The 24,169-nt window shown below is 47.7% G+C and overlaps 3 protein-coding genes across 3 annotated transcripts in view; 2 read left to right on the forward strand and 1 right to left on the reverse strand.

Annotated features, from left to right (window-relative positions):
• Positions 1-674: 674 nt before the first annotated feature.
• Positions 675-2,478, forward strand: adi1 (acireductone dioxygenase 1). The gene is made up of 4 exons (XM_040199168.2): positions 675-1,037; positions 1,234-1,353; positions 1,597-1,776; positions 1,904-2,478. The coding sequence occupies exons 1-4, from the start codon at positions 810-812 to the stop codon at positions 2,024-2,026; spliced, it is 651 nt and encodes a 216-aa protein (XP_040055102.2). The 5' UTR covers positions 675-809; the 3' UTR covers positions 2,027-2,478.
• On the reverse strand, positions 2,366-22,175 carry trappc12 (trafficking protein particle complex subunit 12). Its single transcript, XM_040199162.2, has 12 exons — positions 22,058-22,175; positions 20,341-21,628; positions 19,267-19,383; positions 11,684-11,797; positions 10,101-10,239; positions 7,676-7,788; positions 7,370-7,442; positions 6,038-6,111; positions 4,648-4,746; positions 4,026-4,129; positions 3,703-3,790; positions 2,366-3,266 (listed from the first exon to the last, which is right to left on the reverse strand). Exons 1-12 carry the CDS (start codon positions 22,090-22,092, stop codon positions 3,024-3,026), a joined length of 2,487 nt encoding a protein of 828 aa, XP_040055096.2. The 5' UTR covers positions 22,093-22,175; the 3' UTR covers positions 2,366-3,023.
• Positions 22,133-24,169, forward strand: part of eipr1 (EARP complex and GARP complex interacting protein 1) — a 38,150-nt gene continuing 36,113 nt past the window's right edge. Inside the window, exons 1-2 of the mRNA XM_040200045.2 lie at positions 22,133-22,443; positions 22,600-22,683. Coding sequence (XP_040055979.1) covers positions 22,402-22,443; positions 22,600-22,683 — 126 coding nt within the window. The 5' untranslated portion in view covers positions 22,133-22,401. The remainder of the gene's footprint in view (positions 22,444-22,599; positions 22,684-24,169) is intronic.

The following is a 24,169-nucleotide window of genomic DNA, read 5'->3' on the forward strand; positions in this document are numbered from 1 at the left end:
ATTTAGACTTCTTGCTTTGACCTTACCTTACCCAGATTTAAAAAATGTGAGAAGAGATAAACGTATACATTGACAGGGCCCGTGTTTACTACTACTTAATAATAAATAGTGGAGAACATATTAATATACCAATAAAAATGTCTTGTCTTAAGAAAATATGTTGGAATGCTGAAAATGCAGAAATGGGAAAAGGTGAAGTGAATTTGAAAGAATTGCTAAAAAAAGCGTAAATACGATTTTTTTTCCGTCGGAAAAGCAATACAAATACTAGTAGTTGTAGTGTTAGTAATATAACTAATAGTAGAATAATAGGTTGGTTAAAGTAGTAGTTGGAATGCTGATTCAGTATTCTTCAGCATTCCAACAATGAAATAGAAAAGTTGAATATAAAAAGACCAATACCTGGGATGCTGAACCAGCATTCCAACAAAATGGCCAATGTAAATAAAATAACTAGAACTAGAGGAGCTGGAAGTTAAATGAACAGAATATAAACAGAATATAAATTAGTATTATTTTCAATTTCTAGAACATTTACATAATATTTTTAAGATGATGTATAAACTCATTGGGTTTGAAAAGGTATGTATAGATTAACCAAACTGCATCAGGGACTTAATGATTCCTTGATGATCGACACTTCCGGCTCACCCTTCAAAGCAAAGCGATCAAATGACATGACTGCGTGTTTCTAACATGTCTACCGGTTTCCTAACGGCAATTCGTGTTCATGAATTGCCGTGTTGTTACAGGTGAAATATCAGTGTGGGAAACGATAATTTAATGGAAAAAACAACAACAAAAAAAACATGAGTGACGTCACGGTGGCCGCGCCCACGTCCGGCTTACAAGCGCAGTCACGTCACATGACCCTCGAGTTGTCTCCGGGGGTTGAGCCGGGGGACGCGTCGAGCCAGGCGATGGAAGCCTGGTACATGGACGACTCCGAGGAGGACCAGAGAGAGCCGCACAGGCTGGTCCCGAACCAGCCCGTCTCCCCGGACCGGCTGAGGGAGCTGGGGGTGTTCCACTGGAAGGTAAGCTGACGTCACAGCCACGCGGCCCTAGCGTCCGCACGTGGCGGCTAGCTATCGGATGAAGTCAACCAAAACAAGCCCCCTTTTTCGGGGGGGAAACTGTTCTGAACACCTCAGAATGAGAACAAACATGGCGACATCTTTGTTGTTGTTGTCAAACTAACGCAGTGTCGTTTCCTTGGTAACGTTGCTACAGCTCAATGCGGACAACTATGAAACAGACCCAGAGCTGGAGCTGATTCGCAAAGAACAAGGCTACTCCTACATGGACATCATCTCCATTCACAAGGACACACTAGCCAACTATGAGGAGAAGGTAACTGCCCCCTGTCCATCAAACGGTGATTGATCAATAATGGATCGGTTTTCATTCTGACAAACTGCCGCATATTTGCAATAGACAGAACTAGAGGAAAGGTCACTGTCCACACTGACTGCAAGGACTTCATGACCTGTGGGGAAACAAGAATAATGCTCTTTAGTGGTGAGTGTCCTCTGTCCTTCTGGACGCTGAGCAGCTGGTCTCACGCTGGAACCTCCTCTATGTCTGTGCTCTCAGCTGAAAATGTTCTTCGAGGAGCACCTGCACTTGGACGATGAGATCCGCTACATCCTTGACGGCCAGGCCTACTTCGACGTCCGGGACAAGGAAGAGCGCTGGATCCGGATCGCCATGACCAAGGGGGACCTGATCACCCTGCCGGCCGGCATCTACCACCGCTTCACCCTGGACACGACTGTACGTGGCTCCCCCTGATAGCAGGAGGACACACACTCACTCACTAACTAAAGGAGCGGACGTGTCAGGAAGTCTTCTAAATGACTCAGTGCACACTTAACGGGGTCGTTGCGGTTTGTCTGTGCAGAACTACACCAAAGCCATGAGGCTGTTTGTGGGGGAGCCGGTGTGGAAAGCTTACAACCGGCCCGCCGATGACTTCGACATCCGCCAGAAGTACGTGGCTTCTCTCCAGGATCCCGGAGCCTGAGCTGTGGTCCCGTCCCCCGGGGGCCTCAAATGTCATTCTGCAAAAAAAACGTTTTATGAATATGAAACGTTCTTACTAATCGATGTGCTGTGTCCATCGTAAAGATAACGTGAATCAAGTCATTAACACTAATCAGTACTCTAGATAACGTCTGGATACTTGTTTCTCCACAGCACAACCTGTGGTGCCTTGTTCTTGCTGTATGTGTTGTGAAATCAGACCTTCAACAGCATGTGAAAATACACAACGGCAGATTGACGTGTTGTGTGCAACATAAAGCTGCTCGTAATTTCTATCCGGGCCTGACTTGTTATTTATCCTCGAATCAAACCAAAGTAGTTTTAAAATAATAGTTTTATTTAGGGTAAAACACATTAATATGATCAACACAATATGTGATAATTAAAGATCCACTCGGACAAATCAATAAAAGACTTAACATCACACAGAAAGAACAGCTGTGATATGTACACTGAGATTCCCAATAAGATCCTTTTAGTGACTGCAGTGGTCTCTGCTCGGGGTAATGCCCACTGCGAGGGTGCAACGTGCTCTGACGGCTGCCCCGTGGCGCTGGGGGGGGTTGCGATTGTTTTCGATAAAAAAATTTGGAGCAACAGTTTTGACGTTCTCAGGAAATGCTTTAATTTGCCTTCTCACGGAGCTTCAGATGAGAAGATCAGCTCGTTTGCTTGATATTCAAGCCTTCCTACAAATATATTGAGTCTTTTATAACACATGTAAGGTCCAGTCCATCAAATTCTTTTCTCTTTTCTGTATCATGAGCTTTATATTAACATTGCAGACACAACTTGAATCAATCTTCTCAACCAACTCACTGCAAGTCAGCACATTTCCCCAAAATGTCAAACTATTTAATCTGTAAAATGAACATGGGACCTCTGGAGAGGACTTCCTCCTTTGCACAGTGTCAACCCACACTGTGGGGCTCGCGTGGGCTCCCTTTACTGATCCCCCGGCTGTGAGAGTGCCCCCCTCAGACCAGCTTGAGGCACTGCGCGTTGAAGCTGTCCCCCTCCCTGCAGGCCACGGCCTCCAACAGCGCCTGCTTCTTCTGGGTGCTGCGCGACGACTCCAGCTCGTACATGGTGGTCAGGTTGAAGAGGACGCTCTCGTGGAGGTAGAGCGCCGGGTCCTGCTGCACCAGGCCCTCCAGCTGGCTCAGGGACTCCTTCAGCCGCCCGAGGTAGAGCAGGCAGACCGCTGCGTTGTTGTTGGCCTGGAAACACGCAGATCAATGACAATCAAAGGACCTGTAGCGTGATGTCGGGCATGAGAACACGTTTTATCAAACAAATCCCAATCATTTGTCCTCCTGCAGTTTGCTATAGGTTCTCCAGCAGCCGTGACTTTCATCTTTCATCACACGCATCATTCATCTTCATAATGATTATTGATGGTGGATTTATAGCGCTCATGTTAAAAAATACTTTGAGCGAAATGGCTCATAATTTAGGACTAACATAAAAAAGTGACTTATCACAATGATTTTAAATAAAATGCAAAGACATGTGTTTTCCTTGCTGAGAAGTGGTAAAGTTCGGACGCAAGTTAATATAATCTTGTCTCCTGTTGAATAAACCCGACCCACTGATGAGTCGACATGACGGCGGCTCAATGTGGTGCATTGTTCCTGTGGCGGATGGAGCACTTACGACGGGGTTTTTCGGGTCGTTTTTCAAGACTTCAGAGAAGGAGGCGTGCGCGTCACCGTAGTTGTTCTGACTGAGGTAGACAAAAGCCCTGGAAGACAAACACATTACATCGTCTTCTGAGGAACATATTCTGCCATACGTGGCGCTGTGGGAGGCATATCATGGAAAGCAAACATACACATATATTATTACATTACATGTCATTTAGCTGACACTTTTATCCAAGGAGACTTACAATAAGTCACATGTGAAGGCAGTGTCATTTCAAAGCATGGGAGGGGGGGGGGGTTGCAGGTTGCAGACTCATCTTAACCAACGGGTACCTGTTCATCAGCACGCAGGTGACGTGAGCCGGCTGGCTCCCGGTCGTCTGGCAGGCCGTCTCCACATCCAGGAAGTACCTCTCTGCCGTTTTAACGTCTCCAATCTGGCCAAGGACAAAGCAGCATTAATCCATCTGAGACATTGCAGGAGGGAATAATGGTGACACAACAAATATTATCTGTGATGATGGTGGAACTCTAAACACATCCAGGTTTACAGAACGTCTGCTTCATTTCCTGCACAGACTTTATCAGCGCTAGCCTAGCTTAGCTTAGTTTACAGGCTGAAGGCAGAGGGAAGGACCTTTGGGGAGTGTCCTTCCAGTCTGGTTGTCACTGAAGTAAAAGCCGGTGGAATTTAGCGAGCCGTGCCCCCCTGCTCCAGCATTTATGCTAAGCTAGGCTAAGACACAGCTTTAATCTCTCAAACCACGGACATGGGAGCAGTACAGATATTTTTCCTCCGAGATCATAAAACACTGAGATTCTCTCCATATTGAGTCTGCTTTTATCCAATGACGATCCGACATGTGTGTAATTATTACACACACATACATACATGCATATATACATACATATATATATATATATATACACCGTGTGTGTGTGTCTCTGCGCAGACCTGCAAGAAGATGCGTCCTATGCCGCTGAGGAGCTGCACCCTCTGCTGGGGTTCATACTGGATGATGGAGTGATAGGTCTCCACAGCCAGAACGTAGTCCTGAGAGAGAGAGAGACAGAGTGAAGAATGGAGAAAGTAAAGAGTTGGAGGCGGGTAAGGTAAACGGTAGGAGGTAGACAGGTGGAGGGCGTGCAGAGAGAGAGAGCATTAATCACACGTATGGTGTATTGGCCGGGCGATGTGACCCTCCACCCACCTCCACATCGCTCACATGGTGACTGGACTGCTGAGCGGGTGACAGAGAGGTCGGGTTGGTGTGTGTGTGTTTGTGTGTGTGTGTGTGTACGTACATACTGAGCAAGCATTTTGGTTTTATTCTGCGTCTAAAACTCTTGAGCCAGACCTTGAAATCGTATATATGGTATATGAGACGAGTCAAAAGGGGGCGACGTCGCAGCTTAATATCCTGTCAGGTCATTTGGAATATCTAGTCAGCCTTTGCAGAAAAGCTCAATGCACTTTCCTTGACCAAGTAGGTGCATCGCTGTGACCTAAAGAGATTTTAGGCAGAAGGGCCTGATGTGTTGTGGGTCGGATCGGTGCGACTCGAGGAAAAACTAGAATTCCAAGGTGAGCCGGACGGCCTTTGCAGGTGAGAGAAGTATGTTACTGTTGTATGATTAACACAATGAATTACTGATGCCTCCTTATGATACCGAACATCAAAGGGAATATTGGCTCCGTCATTGCGGTTGTGCTGATGCTGATCGGTACCAGCGGGAGAGATTCTGGCAAAATGAGAACACCCACGCTGGTTGATCCTGCGGGGCGTTGGACAGAAAAATGAATGCAGTGTTTTCCCTCTTTTTGACTGCTGGTGTCCACTGAATTAAATTCTGTGTCATCCTATTGTTTCTGCCGTTTTCTCTTTTTTGGAGTTTCAATGTAATTACTTGTTTCCTCACACAGACAATGAAAATGGGACTTTACATCTCAGAAGAATCTGCCATGTTATTTACATAACCTGCAGAATGTTTCACCAGTCAATAGTAAACTACAATATCGTGGATTTTTTGTAAATGTGCTACAAATGTCGTGACCAGTTAGACGTATTGAAACCAAAATTGATCCAAAACCATACAAATAAAATAAAAACCTGTCGTTTGTGTTCTCACCAGTAGATGGCACTGTGGTTCTCTTAATCTCATCAAATCGACGCCACTTCTCTCCCCCCTCCCTCTCTGACCAAGAATCCAATTAGTGGTCAGTCTGGGGGGATTCACTGTGAATCCTCCCCCAGCACGGCATCAGACATCTCTCGTCTCAAACGCAGACACACACACGGACGACACGCACATTGAGAACCGCAAACCTGAGCTGACAAACGTACCTTCATCAGCAGCAGACAGTTGGCCATTGAGTACATGACCCGGTTGAGGCGAGACCTCCACAGCTGCTGTGACACTAGAAACGGGGGGAGAAGAAGAGACGGACAGGGGGGTTTATTTCTTAAAACGGGTGTCTTTACGCTTTTGTTCCAAACTGCTTGTTTTTGGTGTCCCTGTAACTTCACCCCCCCCCCCCCCCCCCCAACGCGATTGCTCTCATCCTGACATCCCTCGTATTAAACCCCCCCCCCCACCGGGGTAAATGTTAAGGCGAGGTGGAAGGGAAGACACTGCGGCACACTGCTGGCCTATTCTTCCCTCACACAGAGGAAGAGTTAGAGTGCAGGTCCATTAGTATTCATCGCTGCACGGGTGTGAGTCTGTGTGTGTGTGTGTGTGTGTGTGTGAGTCTGTGTGTGTGTGAGTCTGTGTGTGTCGGGGGGAAAAGCGCTAATCACTCAGCAAGGGTCTGATGTGTGAAAGCAAGGCCGTGCGTTATTGACTTGACTGTCGACTGTGGGGGGGTGGATGGGGACAGAGAGGGACAGAGAGGGACAGAGAGGGTCAGAGGGAGACAGAGAGAGAGACAGAAAGGGACACACAGAGACACAGAGAGACAGAAAGGGACAGAGAGAGACAGACAGGGCGAGTCCACTGCTTTTAGAAAAAGGGAATAACTGGTAGAAAGGCCTCACACAGACACGCACACAAACACACACGCGTCACCCTGCCAATTATAATCAAGTGTCTTGACATATTTATCTCAACTTCACCAGTCGTCTTGTTGTTGTTGTTGTTGTTACACCCTTGAAGTAGCTGATTAAATGGCTTTGAGTAGAACAATGGAATAAGAACCTGACAAACAAAAAGGCAGTTGGAATAGTTGGTGGTAGCGGATATGAAAGTCAGACCGCTGCATGAGGTTGAACTGCTGTGTCGGGGAAGCCTATTTGGATCCCGCCGCGTGGAGGCGTGTCTACCTGCTCGCCGGTTTCCCAGAACTCTTGAAGACGCGAGTGGATTGGATCGGATCGATCCACATCGATCCCCCTAGCGCGAGCAGGTCGCTTGATATTCAGCACGTGTGCCAAAGCGGCGAGGTGCTAAACACCTTTTAGATCTGCGCGTGTGTGTGTGTGTGGCTGAGGAATGCTGCAGTCCTGCACCAGGTATGCCTCTGACTCAGTGTGTGTGTGTGTGTGTGTGTGTGTATTTGTATACGTATTACCCACTGGGGCCCATGACCTCACTCTCCTCCCACAGTGTGATGCAGTCTGGGACCAGGGCCAGGTCTGCAGCTAAGTGTGTGTGTGTGTGTGTGTGTGTGTGCTTACTTTGCCTGTTCTCCTGTGTTACGGTGATCATGCTGCCATCCTCAGCCAAGCCGTTCTCCAGGTTCTCAAGGATCTGTGAAGGAAGGAGCAGGAGTCAGACCTTCAGAGGGGGGGAGTCGCTCCACCGTGAGCGCTGAGCGCTTATTCTGATGTGTCGTATTAGAATTATGCATATTCTATGACTCCAAATTAAAACTATATTGATCTGTTTATGTGTGATTTTTCTGTGAGCGTGTATAGCTTTTTATTGAATACTACTATATGAGTATCTATCTAGAGGATGTGTGTGTGCGCGTGTGTACTAACAGCTAGGCAGACGGTTTTGAGGTTGTGCAGGCGGTCCAGAGCCTCCTGGGGCTTTGCCATGTACTGGGGGAGCTCGGCATGCAGCAGCCGCATGGAGAACGGCACCACGGAGCCTAAACACGAGGGGCGGGGCAGAGGGAGGACAAATGATGCGTGAGGGAAAAGGGGATAGAAGGAGAACATAGCAGGAGAGAGAAAGAGAGAGGAAGGCGGCGAGAGACTCACAGCGAGATGAGAATATAAACCCGTCCACCCACACGCAGCCCTGCAGGCAGGAACCTACACATGGCATTGAGCTACGTATGGCTGCTTATTAAACCCTCTCATCTGGCTCTCTCTCTGTGCAAAGCGCCATCACTCATCCCTCTGTCTCTCTCATTCACACCGTCTGACACGCCCACGCCCCCCCAAGGAAGAGCTCATATTCAGGTGAGCTCCCGGGCTTTGATCTGGGGCTCTTTGATATTGTCATCAGGCCTGAAGCTGCTCCGTCTGAAACGTCTGCCTCTGTCCGCTGGTGCTGTGTACACACCGGTGATCCAGTCTGCATCGGTGCCCTTTGTTACGAGGTTTCGCCGTCACGCTGACTGGACAGCGCTCGCACATTGAGCCTCTCTCCTGCGTTTCATCACCTTAAACACGTTCACAAATGGCTCACGTTTAGCTTGCGGAGAAATATTTGGGTTAATGGAAAATGGTAGATGGACTCAACTGCTATTTCTCTTTTCTAGTCTTCTGACCTCTCAAAGCGCTTCAACACAGCATTTCATCACTCACCCATTCACACAGGGTGCCACCTGCACCACCCCACCGGTGACTAGCATTCACACCCTGCAGCTACCGATCCTGTGATTGTGAGACGGCCCACTGAGCACAAAATAGCTAAATTGAGAAAACATGAAAACATAGGCTTCCAGTTTGTCTATTGAGAGCGTTGACGGGAGACCAAACAGCCTCGTCCATCATGTGTGTTTAGGTACCGACAGGCAGAACAAAGTGCCATTCACCTCAAACGGGGTTCAGTTCGACCCTTAGAAACACGTAGAAAAGCAAATAGTATATATGGTATGGTTCAAATAATCATTGTTGTTAGGTTTAAGTACATGCTTACTACTGGCACAACGCATGCAGCGAGGTTGGACCTTTCTCTATGTTGTGATGGAACCAGTGCAGTGCCCATTCTGAACATGCAGACTGGACCGCAGGTCGGCAGTCAGAACCACTCACACGGACTGATGCACACTAGAAACACGCCCTGATATCCAGACCCACGTTACGTCTGCGCTAGAGCTACAGATCCATCACCAAGGTAACATTAAAGAAATGAATTAGGCCTTTATTATAAACACACCGTGCCCCAAAATAAGCACCGCGCTGTAGAGGAAAACGTTGTCCTCTACACAAAATATTGGCTGCATCCTAATTCATACAAGGTAGGATAAGATCGTCCTTTGTTAGTCCTGCAGTGGGAACATTTGAAATATGACAATAAAGAGCCATACCAGCTGCTAACTAACTGCATGCACATAGTGCTGATGGTACAATGAACCAGTGGACCTTTTCTACGCAGCTGGGACGGTAAGCGTTGGACCACAGGTTCATTTCTTCCAACCGGTGAGACGACGATGCATCTCCTTTCTCACTATATTGCTGAAAAACAAGACTGAAATGTAGAGTGTGAAGATTAAACTTGAATCAGGGACGAGGGAATGCTGCTCGGCAAGCAGATGAATGAATAACTGACAAACGCTGCTCTCACTTAAGGTGCTCAAAGAGTGCGATCGCAGGTAATAGATGGTCGACGCGAGCGTCGTGCCGCAGGAACGTTCGATGTCCTGATGCCTCGCTACACAACTCGTGCCAGTTTGTCTGCGAGCACCAAGCGGGTCACAAAGCGTTGGAATTGAGCAACGGAGAGTCAATCGGAGCTCCCCTCAGAGGGCTGAGCCGTGCAGCTTCACGTGTGCTGCTTCTTTCTTTCTTTTGTGCGAGTGTGTGTGTGTGTGTCTGCTAGTGCTTTCACTGTGGTAGCCCGAGGGGCGAAGACGATCCCAAGTAATGGGAATACATTAGAGAGCAATTCATGCGGTGTAGAAGAGAGGAGAAACAAAAACAAAGAACGGCTGGAGACGAGTAGTTGTTGGAGATCAGCGAAGATACAGTTTCCTTTGAATATTAAATAGGACAGTGGTGTTTTATAATAAAAAATTTAAAAAAAGGTTGATAAGCTGCAAAATCCTTCTTTTTTTTTGCAGAGCGCCTAATAAGCATTCACAGACAGGAGTTTCACAGCAGCGTTTCAGCGCCATCACAAATACCACTATTCAACAGCGGGAGCAGATATGAAACAATGCAGGATTTGACAGCTTCCAGATGAAGAGGATGGCGTGTGTGCACCAGGCGGAGCGCGTGTATGGGCACCCACCTCTCCTCCCGGGGTACACGGTGGGGTAGTACTCGTAGTAGAGGTCCGGTTGGTCCAGGTCGCCAAAGGGCTCAAACTCCAGCTCAGCGTTTTGGAAGAGGTTCAGCTTGGTGAGGAGGGCCAGCCGCACAAACCACAGCTGGGAAACACACAAACACATCCAGGTCTATGTGTTGTTGTATCGCCCGGTCCCCCCCCCCGGGCCTTCTTTTGGCTTTCCCATTGCTAAAAGGGGTTGATCGGACCGTTTCTATGTGATATTTCATCTCTTATTTGTTTAGGATGCTCCTGTGAAAAGACTAGATCATTTTATCGGACTTGTTTTTGGTATCACCATGGTCGAGCGGAGTCCATCCTGGAAGCCGACAGATTAAGACCTTTTTCCACGTGTCTGAAACTGCTGAGCTACTCTATAGCCACTGCATTTATCTTATCGAGTTGACAGAGGTTTAAAAGATGCCGGCGTCGCTAAGGCGATCAGCTAAGACTAACTGTCTGCAGATGGGAAGGAAATCCCAGAAATGAGTCGAGTAGAAGGTGAGATTCCACCCGGTGGCAGTGAGCCATTTGTCTTTTGACTCAAAACTCATTTAGTCACACAATCGGAAATATTTTCCACGTCATTTGGTAAGAAACCAATTAGGCAAAACCATGCTTGACAATGTAATGGCACGTCTTGGATTTCATTCAACTTCGACTGCAACACATTAATGGGTTTTACGTTGTTGCAGCATTGTCTAAATCTAAATCACTTTTCTGACGATACAGGAACATCAAAGTTTAACACCCAAACAAACGTTAAGCATGCGATTAGATTATAAGAAACAAATGTGTACTGAATATGCACCGAGCCAAACACTTTGTCTTCGAATCAAATGGATGAACATTTTAGAGGACGGGGGAGCCAGCGGGTATGCAAAACCCCATTTCTCTCTGGTTTCAGGTGCATGCTCTTATCGCTCTTTACATGCATATGTATACATATTTCACTTGACTTTATTTTTCCATAATGGACGTTACATTAAGAAATAAAAAAAAGAACACAACACACAGTTCAAACTTGTGTTTAAAGAAAGCTGTGCGAGGTCGAGGAGGTCGGCACAAGGCGCCATCGTGGTCGATGGAGTGTCATACAGAGGCGGGGCCGTCTTAATGAGCACACACAGCCATCCATCTTCTGGAGAGAGCTCCACAAGGCCAGCAGCCACCGACACTTTGCACATCAAAGGAAAGCCCACAAAACTAGCAGCTGCAAACATCTGCGAGTGGGATTGCTGTGTTAGTGCTGATGTATGTTCAGAACAAATAAACTGTATTCTGCCCCTGGAAGTGAAGCTCCTTTAAACAAATTAAAACATAAAATTAACTCTGTGACTAATGTTATTAAATAATCCCTTAAATAGCTATACAACGTCAGTTAGGACATTTCATCAGTGCGAGCACATTATTGGGTTTAATTTCAACTAAGTACAAAATCTATTTAGTGCTATTTGTGCATTAGTACATTGATCCGTAGAACAAGACGCGTCCCGGCTCTGCGCAGCACCCACGGACACGCAGAGGGAGCGCGGCTGGCGTCATACCTGCAGTGAGTCGGTGGTGTGGGCGCTCGGCTGGCCGGCCTTCCCGTATCCCTGACCGTGAGCTGTCAGCAGCCGGCCTGTCAGATCCACCGCAGCACGCCAGTTCTTACTGCTCTGCAGGGGGGACGAGAGAGAAGAGGCGAGCTGATGGAACCACACGAGAAGCTGTGGCGAGGAAACGGACGCTCTCAAGAGGACAACGTTGCTAGCAAGGCGTTGTTTGTTGTAATCTATTGAACCACCCACACATGGAAATACAGCCAGCAGCAAAACGGCAGTCTGCAGACTCGGTTGATGAGTCCACGGAGCCCTGAACTTATTCAAACTACAATGATATCGTAAAGGGAAGTTTGGGAGCTGTTGCCTCCCAGATAAGTGCTCGGAGATCCCAAAGCCTGGTTTTCCTACCAGAAGTCCAACCCCATTTTTTTTTGCAATAATATGAAAAGAACAGGTATTTTAGAACCCAATTACATCAATTGACTGTTTCAGCTTGCTCTCTAGCCCCGTCATCTTTTGGATGTCGCAGAATTCCCCGATCCCAGCAAATAGTTTGTGACGTAAAGTACAATTCATTACAATGTACATATGCTTTATACTACTTTTACCTTTTGAGAATTTCTCAATGTCAACCAACACAAAACATATTCAATCAAGATAATTGGGAATTAGTCAACATCAGAATTAAATCAGAACCCCAAAAAATGAAATGACAAAATACAAGTTATGTCCCATCATCTTACTCCAAACTGATGATGTGAGATCGATCAGAAGCTGTGGCTGTAGATGCACTACTGACACTCCACCCGTGTGTGGTGCTGCCAGCCATTAAAAGGCTCACACACACACACACACACACACACACACACACACATACACATACAAGCAGCATCTGCTTCCACAGGAGGTGGTACAATAGCGAAGTCAGGGACAGGGGTGGGGGGTGTGGAGGTGGGGGCAGGGTCACCCCATCCCATCAACACACATGACAAGGTCGGCTCAGCGATTGGGTGGTAAGTGCTGTGCCATTCATCACAGCCGGGGAGCTAATTAGGAGAGAGAGGGACGCTATCTCTGCAGCCATCTCTGCCACGCGACTCAGCCGTCTCCTCTCTGCGGGTTGGGCGTAGCTTTCCCCTCTTCTTCATTCATCTTATCCCCTTTTCTTCCCCTCCTCCTGCCTTGCCGCCTCCCTCCCCTCCTCCTCATCATCATCATCATCTTCCCATCCTTCCTCCTCCATTCATCTTGACGCTTCCTGCTTTCTTCCCTCCACCTCCTCCCCTTCCTTCTGCCGCTCGTGCCTGCCTGGCTCCCCTTATTGCTCGCTGCTCATCCCTCGCCTTTCCTGTGCCAGTATCTGCGCTGCCTCTGAATCTTCATTAGGGGGGGAAATGAAGCTGAAAACGAGGCGGCAGCCTGGATGGCCAAAAGCAGCTGCAGTCACTCACAGGCGCCGCGTCCTACAGTGCGTTGCTGCCGAGCCAAAGGGCACGAGAAGACAGGTGTGCGAGCTTCCTGGGTGTCTGTGTGAGAGTGGGATACGCGGGGAGTGTGGAACAATGAGAGCAGCTGCCAGTGATGTACAGTAGCTCCACACACACACTAAACAGAGGACAGGCAGGATGCCGCAGGACAAATCTGGCCCACTTGTAGCAAAAGGTAGAGAAGGCAAAGTTGGCCATGTTGAGGGAAAGAAACAAAAACAAAAACTTTATGTAACGCTGCAGCTCTCACGCCAGCCTGCACCCAATCCTAAGCACACACCACGGGCACCATAAATGCAGCAGCTGTGATTGGAGGAGAGATCAGGCAGGACTGATGTTCTGGGAGGCGATCCTCCGAGACACGAAGGTCACAGGGCCAGTTAATGACGGAGGTCTCTGCTGCACTGACTTCACAAGTGGTTCAACCGGAGCCCTGAAAACAAGAATAACCAGACTGCACCGTCTCCAACCTGCTAGTAGAACATTCGAAGGTCCTTTCTCCAGCAGTCAGCATTCAACGACTCCAGCTCATATTCTTCTCTGACATAATGTCTTCTCAGACTTTGGGCCTGGTGGAGCACACGAGCCCCGCTGATCAGGGAAGAAGCACACTGAGCCACACTGGCCCAGGTGGCCGACGTTAGCGTCCCTCGGCTAGTAGAGTTCAGGTGAACTTATTTCCCCTTTCAGAACAGATCAAGTTCTCTATGAGAGGTCGTCCCGAGCGCCATTATGCACACAAACCACGGCGTCACTCCACGGGTGTGAACGTCTTCAATTAACAGAGAGGGCGTTGGGAGGACATAAAAATAGAAAAACAATCGGCTGCTGGTGATTAATAATTTAGCCCAGCTCAAATTACTCGCAATAAAGCATAATCAGATCCCTTCAAATCAAATGATCTATTGCAGGTGATATTAAATGAGGAGCGGACTGCAGAGGCTCGGAGAGGATTACCACCACACCACCACACCACCACACGCCACCAAACCACACCACATGCCACCACCACCCCACCACACCACCACGCCACCAAACCACACCACCACCACACCACACCACACCACCACACCACCACGCCGCCCTGCGCATGCTCCACGCGGAACAAAGTCCGCGGGAGACTCCAGATGAGCCACAGCTCCTGGTGTCGGCCAGCTGTCACTCACATCAGATAGTCCCCTAGAAATGGGGGTGGCTTTTATTTTCAGTTGGGAGGCTTTTGGCCTCCAACTACTATGAATACAAGACAACGGGGGATAACACAATTGTTGCACCGCATTCCTTTTCACAACAACACTCTTGTGTTGTCTTGAATAAGACGTCCTTTGTTTGAAGTACTACATCTCACAAGATCACTTCTTAATGAGGTCCTATATAACCAGACTACTGGTAGGGGGGGGGGTGTGTCATTGTGCTAAAAACCCACAGGAGACGATCTCTGCAACGAATACAGTACAGATGCAACGTTGTTTAGGTGTTAAGGACGCTAGCAGACCAGCCGCTTCTCATTCTATGGGAGAGGACTTAATAATAAATAATAAAATGTTAATAAAAATGTAATAACCAGCATATTGATGACGTTATGTAATACACCGCCGTATCCATACGTGACCTTCTATGGGTGTGATGTTCTAGCTCTTATCAATACAACCAATGTGTTCACAATGGAATGCCACAAGCTCTCCATGGATCCCTCGCCTTCACTTACAGGTCGGGTCGGTACCCTTTTATTTGTGTCTCTACTGCCAAAAGTTGAGAATGGTACCAAAAATCCGAACCGTACCGTACCACTTTTTGGGTACCCTTGCGTTGGGGCACTTGGCACAGTTGTTTAGTACTAAAGGGCGGAGCTAGACTCACTGCAGAGCGTTGATTGGTTGAAAGAGTGTCGTCATTTGCGCGCCGCAAGGGGAAAGACAACACACGTAACATGCTTGCAGCATGTAGCCTTTGCTCAAACAAAGATTTCGATTTATTTTTGACATCCCCAGAGAAAGCTTAGATTTAAAAGGAGCAGCGTTATAGGAAACAACTTCATCATTTGAAATGTGCACGCGTCCTCTATCTCTTGGTCGCACACACACACTGCATATAGTGTTGTCGCGAGGTTTAAAATGGAGCGCCACAACAAAGCTCAGCGAACGCCCACTCAATCTCTCACAAGACCCGGAGCCTCCGGGCCAATCAGAGCATTCCTCACACGCTCAGAGCTACTTCAATCCAGCCCGGGCCTTTAGGATTACACAGAGGGTGTGAGTGAGTGTGTGTGAGTGTGTGTGTGATCCGCAATATGCAGGAAGTCATTGCAGCGGTGGCTAACTTCCCTTTGATGCCTCTGTACTTGGTCCACAGACACTTGAACCAGGGGACTGGGGGACCAGGGGGCATCGTCGGAGCAGGAAGGAGGCCGGCGTGGGCTACTGCGTCGCCATTCACAGAGCCATTCAGAAGCCGCTTTGTCTCCCGCAGGCGATCAGTGGATTCTTTAAACAGTATCGCTGAGAGACGTCGGGACAAAGACTGGCAGAACTCATGACGAGAACACAGCGCACTCGCTCGTGGCTTGGGAGAGAACTCCGCATGGCACTCCCTGAGACGGCTCAGCGCAGCTCCACAGTTCTATGTGGAGCCTCCTCTGGGTTGGCATTGACCCCCGATTGACTGCTGTGCTACTGGAGAACTTGGCGGTGGGGTTGTCAACACAGACAGAACGTCCCGCTTACCTTTCCCTCAGGGTGCTGCTGAAGCACCGCCTTAAAGAGAACGCCACGTCAGACAGCTTCCAAAGAGCATTGCGCTTAGGGTGCGTTTTCCCCCAATGGGCTGGTGTTGACTCGTCATGGCGACAAACTGGACACTATTCCCATCCGCCTGGGTTATTCTGACCTTGGAAAATCTATCCAAATACTGGCCACATACGTGCAGAAAATCTCCTTACATCCGCCTGCGGCAATGCAGACTCTGATTAAGTCATTTGATATTTGTGCATATTCATAAACCCAAACACACCTCTACATGGAACATGCCAATAATGTGGCCTATATCAAATAGAGAATTATAATAATATAGATATTAGTGTGCGCCGCTCAAACTACAACAGTCGCGTGCAGGTGGATCCCTCGCCGACTTTGCAGGTATAAATCATCGATAGGAACGGCGACACCAGGTCGTGGAGTATACGGAGACGTCGGCTCTTTTACTGTAGGTCCGGCTGAGTGTGTGGCTGCTGGGGAAACAGCTGGCTCTACGGCGCTAAACATGCCCTTCAGGGCTACCTGAGCTGACGCTGCAGTACCCCGGCTGGGGGGAATGACAGCCATGTAAAAGGTCACCATAATGACACGCAAAGGTTACAGCAATGATATCACAGTGCCCTGCAGCAGCTGGTGATTATGGGGCTCGCTTTCTCTCTCCCGTAGGAGATATCAGAGTCTCTGGTACATAGTGTGGCAGGGGGAGACAGGAAGGAGTAAAGCAGGTAGATACGATGGGGGGAGAGGAGGAGAGAAGAGGGGTGACTGCTGATGAGAGAGACGGATGAGGTGACCTGCACAGAGGTCACCATAGTTTCTGCTCTTATCTAGTCTCTATCTCTAAAATGTCAAAATGTAATTTGCCCTCAAGATTCAATATTAACACTCAGCAGTTGCTAAATAACAGAGCTTGTTAGCTCGTTAGCGCGTTAGCATGTTGTGGCTGCTGGCTCGACAGACTTTGCAATAAATCGTTTTCTAATCTAAAAAACAAAAACTCTCCAAACAGACACGGCTCCTCTCACAAGTTGTGTTGGTGCATCTCTGGTCTCTCCTTGTTCCTCCTGTTTCGCTCTTTTCCGTGTTTTCATGTAGCAGCAGAATTACTTCTTGTTGTGAGCTGTACAGCATGCAGTTCGTTAAATGTACGATTATTAGCTAATAATAATTGTTTGTGTCACAAGCTGTTGTGTCGTGGTGTTTTACCCTGTTAAAGAGTGTTTGTTGTGGGTTATTCATTGTTGTTATCCGGCCGCTGGACGCTCCGCGATGACGTGTAGAAATAAATCTGCCGCCTGCAGTTGTTATGGTGTAACACCGGTATGAACGGTGCGAGTGCGCAGCCCTCGTTCACAGGCTGATTGAGAGCTTAAAAGCTTCTCTTTACTGATACTCTTCGCCACAGTCTACAGGGTACGTTGGTTTTATAGAACGTTGGTTTTGAGCCAACTTAAGTTACGGGTCTCGCTGCTTGCTGACTGGTGACGGGTGTGCGGTCGCAGCGGGAACAGCCACGCTGGTTTGGAAATTTGGGGTTAGGTCTTGGCCAAGGACACGTGGCCGCGTACTAGTGTACAAGTACCCGATCTTCGGATTGAAGGACGACTCGCTGTAAGCCGAGCACAGTTGGCAGGCTGACCTATACGGGCGGGACCAGCTGTTCTCGTTTAAACACCGAGCTGCTCCTCTGAGTTAATGCTCCAATTCTTTTTATTTTGAATATTCCTTTCATCGCTGTGAGAATCGATCAGTTAACATTAGTACTGTCGGTTGAGGAACAAGTCGGTTTGTATCAGGAAAACACAAAGTACGTTTCAAATGGCAACAAGAGCACACAGCTGAGGCCTCCTCATCGCTCACGCACCTTGACACCCCTCGTCCAGCCCTGCTGTACCTCTCGGGCTCACCGTCTCTCTCCTCTCTCGCAGCCTCTTGCTGCAGGGAACCACCCACACCAACCAGTCGACAGCCTGTGATCCACTGACACCCTCACCTGCACCATATAGTGGAGTCGACTGAAAGCTCAAAGTACCAGCTTGTGTGTGTGTGTGTGTGTGTGTGTACGCCATGTCCAGAAGGCCCTTGAAATATTCACAGCAGTCCCATGCATAATACATGGGCACAGCAGGAGAAGAGAACTTGTGCATTCCCACCTCTCCTCCCTCCATCACACTGTGTGCCGTATACAACAAAACTGCCTCCAAGGGTTATTTGTGGGTCAGAAGTTACGATTGAGGGAGCGAGTGACGGCTGGAGATGTACAGATAGATGATTGGCAGCTAAGGAGGGAATGGGGCGGGACTGCACAGTCACTGAGGAAGGCGGCCATCTTTGTGCTCGACAGAAGAATAGCACAGGAAGGCACCGAGGAGGAAAGCAGGCGAATGATTCACTGTTGTCGGGGGGGCTGAGGCCGGACCACCGGGCAGTGGCAGCGGTCACACCTGCTGCTGCATCCACAAGATGTCAAAATGTGGTAAACTAACGCTGGACTCGTCATTTACCTTCAGAAAGAGAATAAACGTTTTCTAAAAGCCGTGACTACTTTAAAACAATGCTCAGCATTGTGTTTACCTGTACTTCCCCCCCCATTTGCGTCATCGGAACAGTTGCCCGTCATCAGGCCCACTAGCGTGACACTTTAGTGTCAGAACACTGACAATAAACTAGTTTGCATGCAGTCAAAGTGCCTCTACTAGTCTTACAGTAGCTCTGTGATAATCAAGTCAAAAGTAACAGCAAACAACAACGCAGCGTCTCTTCATTCTGCTGCAGATCAGACAGCGACGTAGCGAGTACAAGGTTTGGAGTTGGGAAGGAATTTGAAACAATATCTAGTTTGTAGAAATGTTGAACCCTGACGCGCTCCTCGATCAATAAATTCCATCACCCATGTTTTAGGCCCCACTCTAAAAGCGTGTGCTACTACCTATGTATCCTTTCTGGGGAATATGTCACTGTGGTTGTGTATAACTGCTCTTTGTCCCACTCTCATTGGTTTGTGTTTTGCCGTAACCATGCTAAGAAGTTGTTGACAAATCAAGGCTCGAGGTCGAGGTTGATACACTTGTTCTGGAGTTTTCAACCATGTTACACGTTATATGTTTAGCTATAGTGGAAAAAACTGAACATGACAACCGCAAAAACTCTGACGCAGACACAGAAGTGGACCCTAACGGCCGACGGTTCCGGGGTTAAATCTCAACTGCATACAAATCATGAACTAGCAGCAAAGCGCAATGATGACGGCCCCAGAAGAACAAAGGCGCTGGCACACAGTAAAAGACGCCCCGGACCCCAGCAGTCAACGTGGAGGACTCCTAGAGCACAGTGAGAGGCTTACGATGAGACGTTGGAGGCCTGTGCAGGACTGCTCCACGGAGTTGGCGGTGAGGACCTGTCGCTTCATCGCTGCCGGTTCACCCAGGAAACGCAGCATCAAGTCCTTCACGGCGTCGCCCTGCAGAAAGAATCATGCGTGCAGTCAACATCGTGCAACAGCCCTACATGGAGAGTCCTGGTATTTACACCTGCAGGAATAAAATACATCACATCAGTACTTACATTACATGTCGGCCATATAAGGTTTGAGGTGTTTGTTCTGATGCATTACTGCAATCTTTAAAACTGAATTGCCTTCAACGTCAGTATGAAGGTAGTTATATTTCAGTCTTAACTGTTCGTTTTGACCTCTGGTGCGGTTGCTTAATTTATTCTCAGGTTGCTGCTTATATCCTTTTGTACCAATTACATCAATTTAAAGCGCAAACGATGCCTGACCGCTACTAAAAATAAGTTATTAATCTGATATAGGGTTCAGATGTCACAATGGATGAATGCAGGACACATTTATTTATTTAACACACCTCTGAAAATGATGTGCGTGTTCTCCTGCCGTAGAATCATTCACCTCTGCTGTTCCACAAAGTTGGGAGCCTTGCAAAGTGAATTTAAACACAAAGCAGCAGAGGCATCCTGACTCGCCTGGTACGGGTCCAGCTACACAAACACTGGAGGCTTCATTCGTTACCCATGATGCAACTCAATAGCATCTTTTGTTATATTATTTGTATTAATTTAGTTAGATGCTGATATTTTTATGGCCGTCCCTCCCACACATGCCAGCATTCCATCAGCAGTAACGGTGACGGTCTACTTGACGCCCGATGACGTGATGGTCCACGACTTCCAAAAACCTTGTTTGCAACGCGGGCTTTTAGTTAAGAACGTGTGGTCTCGGGACTGAAACGACTATTATCACAGGCTGATTAGTACTATAACGCTCTATCATAAAAAAGCATCCATCTCCAACAAATATCACGATTTACAACGACACGCGGTGAGAGCAGAAATGGCTGCGAGCCGAAGACGTACATGTTTTCTGATGAGCATTTTACTGCCCAGGTGCTTGTCCTACCTGCAGGTTGTCAAACTTGAGTCCAGGCATGGTGGGTCTGTTGCTCTCTACGTAGGCCGGGCTGTACTGCTGGGTGGCCACGGAGATCAACACCTTCCTGGTCTCCTCAGAGGGCAACCAGGCATCATGGCGCCGGTCCACCTCGCTCAGGCTCAGCGCCGTCGCAAAGGGGTCATCGCTGCCCGAGAACGCGGCGCGGAGCTGGTTGAAGGGCTGCGGGTGAGTGGCGGCCTGACTTGGAGTTGGGGCTGCTTGGGGGGGAGGAAGTTGGACCTTGGCGGGGGATTCCGTAGGGGCAAACACCGAACTGGGCGTAGGAGCACCAGAGTCCGGAGGGCCTCCGGGGGTTGAGATGGTGGAGGAGGTCGAGGAGAGCTGGTGCTCAGGCGTGTGGGCTATGGTCGCTGGGCTCGGGCCGGGAGGGATCTCCGCATTTGGGTTTGAAATGGAGATGAATGAGGAGGGGACGGTAAAGGAATCGAAGAAGTCGGACGCGGGGTTGACCTGTCCATTGTCATTGAAGAACTTGCTGAGGCTGGGGCTGGGCTGACACACGAGGGGGGCCGTCAGCCTGCTGGGGGTAACTGCCCCACTGCCTCCTCCGGCACTCCCCATGCTGAAGCTCGGGGACTTGATGAGGGTGGGCTGGAAGCCATCGGGCACAAGAGACTTTGGCTGGTTGGCCTGGCTGAATATGGTGCACACCGGCACGGCCTCATCTTTCGGGTTGGTCCCTTTAGCTTCTTGAGCTGCTGCTTCCACACTGTTCACATCCGACGGGCTCTGCCCGTCACCTCCGGGCGAAACACACGCCGTGATCTGCACTCGTGTGTCCGCCTGCCCTTGTGTGTCCTTGTCGACTTTCTCCGTGAAACCACCCGGCTCCTCTTCCTCCAGCGAAAACTTGATCTCAGTTGTATTTTGACCGATTTCACTTTGCCCGTTTTCGTCGCCCGAAGCGTCCTCTTCCTTCTCTGCTCCATCCAGAAGGGAGTCCATGGGAGCCACCTCATCCTCCTCGCTGTTATTAGGCGAGTCAGAAATCATGACGCTCTCCATCATCTGGTCGTTGAGCTTGTCCATCAGGCTGTCTGAAGGTGTAGCACTGCTGTCCTCCTGAGGGGTAACAAACCCCCCGTCCAGGTCGATGCTGTCTACCTGGGGAAGAAGTTCTCTGCCGGGGGTTTGGCTGGTGGGCTGCGGGGCTTCTTCAGTCACATCTTCCACTGTGATGTCCAACGTGACTGGCCGCGGAGCAGGAGCGATCCCACCGTCCATCTTACTGCTCCTGACAATTCAACACACACACACTCTGATTTGATATTGACAGTGGCTGAGAAATATTTTGTGTTTTATAATTCAACACCATCCAACGTTTTTCTTCGTCACTTCGTCTTTATAAGCGACTCCGTTTTTAGAGCTCTTATCGCCAGGATTGAACGTTACATCAGGTTTACGGCGCCGTCACGAAGGCAGTGACCCGAGCCATCGGGTTGATTTCTGTTTGCTACTGGCTTGCTAACGTTAATGCTACATTAGCGGTTTGGCTATTACGCGTTAATTTAGCTGTGCAGCTTTGTGAAAATGCAAAATAAATACATTAATAAAAGCTTTCTTCAATATAAAGAAGGAACCATGGCACCGTTTTATAAATATCACCACGCTAAGACAAACAACACATTACAAACTTAAACACACACAAGATAATGTTTCTTACCTTCCTGCACTGACAGATATGACTCTAGTACGCATGCGCAGCTTCGAAGGACCTTTGCATGTACGGCAAGCCAGAGGAGACACAAGTCCTGCCAACGCTGATTTTGTATTCTTGAATCCATTTACGTAATTTTATACGCTCCAGCACCGTTCCAACACCTTTCCTACGTATTTTAGTCACACGCTACTTTTTTTAGGTCGTAAATCGCGGAAGTGCAGCTAGTGACAGTGTTGTGTTGGTTTTTGAGCATACGCAGTGCTGTTATAATATTTCGGTTGTGTTTTCCGTTTTCTCGAGACGACATTTAAAAGACAGCGCAAGTATTGAAAGCTGTAGACTGGAAGATGGAGGACGACGCTCCTGTTATTTACGGTCTCGAATTTCAGGTATGATTAGTATCCTACCATTCCTTACTATTTAACGTTAGGTTCCTCAGGTGAAGCTAGCTCTATTCGTCTTTCCTTGCTATTCTTAGCTTTGCTGCTCTGCCATTCGTGTTTTTGTGAATTGACATCCACGTTATGTTTGCATCTTCTGTGCAGGCACGAGCACTCACCGCCCAGACAGCTGAGACCGATGCCATTCGCTTCCTTGTGGGAACACAGTCACTGAAATTTGATAACCAGGTAAGAAAAAGCGTTCATGGCAGATAACATAACAATCATACAGTTAAAAACAACAATTGATTGAATGAACAAAACGAACCCTGCTGTCCACTGCATGGCGCTTTCTTCTAAGGAGATACATGATGCTGTATCAGTTTCTATAACAATCGAAAAACACCATATAATAAAGAAATGATGCAAAATAAAGTATAGACCCTCTCAATCCTCTCTCATGACGCATAAAACAGTGTGTGGCGGTGTCTATACATGCAGAACCCTGTGCTGAGTGCCATCTGCCTGTGTTATTAATCTATTTGTTGTTTCTGTGCATCAGAAAAAGAGTTGGATGCTTCGAAGCTTCATTCATAACGTTGTCATTTGAATTCTAAATTAACTTTTTTTCCCCCCATCTTTAATCACTATGGTTAAAGCTGGTATTTCTTTAGTTGCAGATAAAGATCATCAGTGAGATAATTTTAAAGATCAGGCAACATTAATACATTAGTATGTTTCACTATTTGTAGATGAAGTTTCCAGTGTAGGCTTGTATCTGACTCATGTGATTCAAACATTTCCAATAATGGGAAGGGGTCGTCGTGGCGCAGGGGTTAGAGAAGGTGTGCTGGGAAGCACAAGCTTGGTGGTTTGATTCAAGTTTCCTCCATGTTCCATGTCGAAGTGTCCCTGAGCAAGACACCTAACCCCTAATTGCTCCCCGGGCAAAAATGTGAAAAAGCCATGGGTTTAAAGTGTAATGTAAGTCGCTTTGGATAAAAGCGTCTGCTAAATGACCTGTTATGTAATGTAATGTAATAACACTGCATAGTTGTAAAGTCTCAAAGTCAAAAATGATAGAAAAAGGAGAAGTGATCATTTCCAAACTTCACAATATAGCATTTATCTATAAAGATATTCTGCTTCAATCCATATGTATTGACCTTTCAAAAACGTCATTACCACAGCAAAAAGACACTTGCTTAAGTAGCAACGCATCGGCCACGGACCAACCGGGCCGTTTTCTTCTAAAACACAATTATGATCAATTAATGAAGAGACTGAATACCAGCCGTTGTCTCTTGCACCGTACTTTGCACTCACAAAAGTGCCCCGAATACACTTGAATCAATTTGAATCAGTTGATTTGATTTGAGTTAATTTCAAGATACTGTACAAATGATTTTTATATGCAGCCGAGAGTCAAGTTATTTGGTTAGGAGCAAGACAGGAGGTATTAAATATTTAGATAATGTCAAAAAAGGGTGGAGTAAGCTTTCAGTTACCAGCAGGCTTTTGTAGCCCAAAAGATCTTAGACATTTACGTTGAAAAGCCTTTGATGTGTTTAAAATGTAACGCTTTGTGTTTAATCATTTGTCAATTTATTAAATATATTATTTCCACAGTTGTACAACGTGTAACATAGAGTGAAAGGAGCTGTAGCTACGGAAACAGAATATAATAAATAAATAAATTCATGAAATAAATCTAAAATGTTCTCAAGGTCGGGTC

The sequence above is a fragment of the Gasterosteus aculeatus genome, chromosome 15, assembly GCF_964276395.1.
Source record: "Gasterosteus aculeatus chromosome 15, fGasAcu3.hap1.1, whole genome shotgun sequence".
In the NCBI taxonomy this organism is placed as follows: Eukaryota; Metazoa; Chordata; class Actinopteri; order Perciformes; family Gasterosteidae; genus Gasterosteus; species Gasterosteus aculeatus.

Bases quoted from the DNA above. Each gene is read 5' to 3' on its own strand.
- trappc12 (XM_040199162.2), bottom strand. From the start codon at position 22,092: ATGCGTACTAGAGTCATATCTGTCAGTGCAGGAAG. The intron at 7,443-7,675 runs GTTAGTACACAC...CTTCCTTCACAG, and splicing joins TCAAAACCGTCTGCCTAGCT to ATCCTTGAGAACCTGGAGAA. The intron at 4,747-6,037 runs GTACGTTTGTCA...TCTCTCTCTCAG, and splicing joins ACTGTCTGCTGCTGATGAAG to GACTACGTTCTGGCTGTGGA.
- adi1 (XM_040199168.2), top strand. From the start codon at position 810: ATGAGTGACGTCACGGTGGCCGCGCCCACGTCCGGCTTACAAGCGCAG. The intron at 1,038-1,233 runs GTAAGCTGACGT...ACGTTGCTACAG, and splicing joins TGGGGGTGTTCCACTGGAAG to CTCAATGCGGACAACTATGA. The intron at 1,777-1,903 runs GTACGTGGCTCC...TTGTCTGTGCAG, and splicing joins GCTTCACCCTGGACACGACT to AACTACACCAAAGCCATGAG.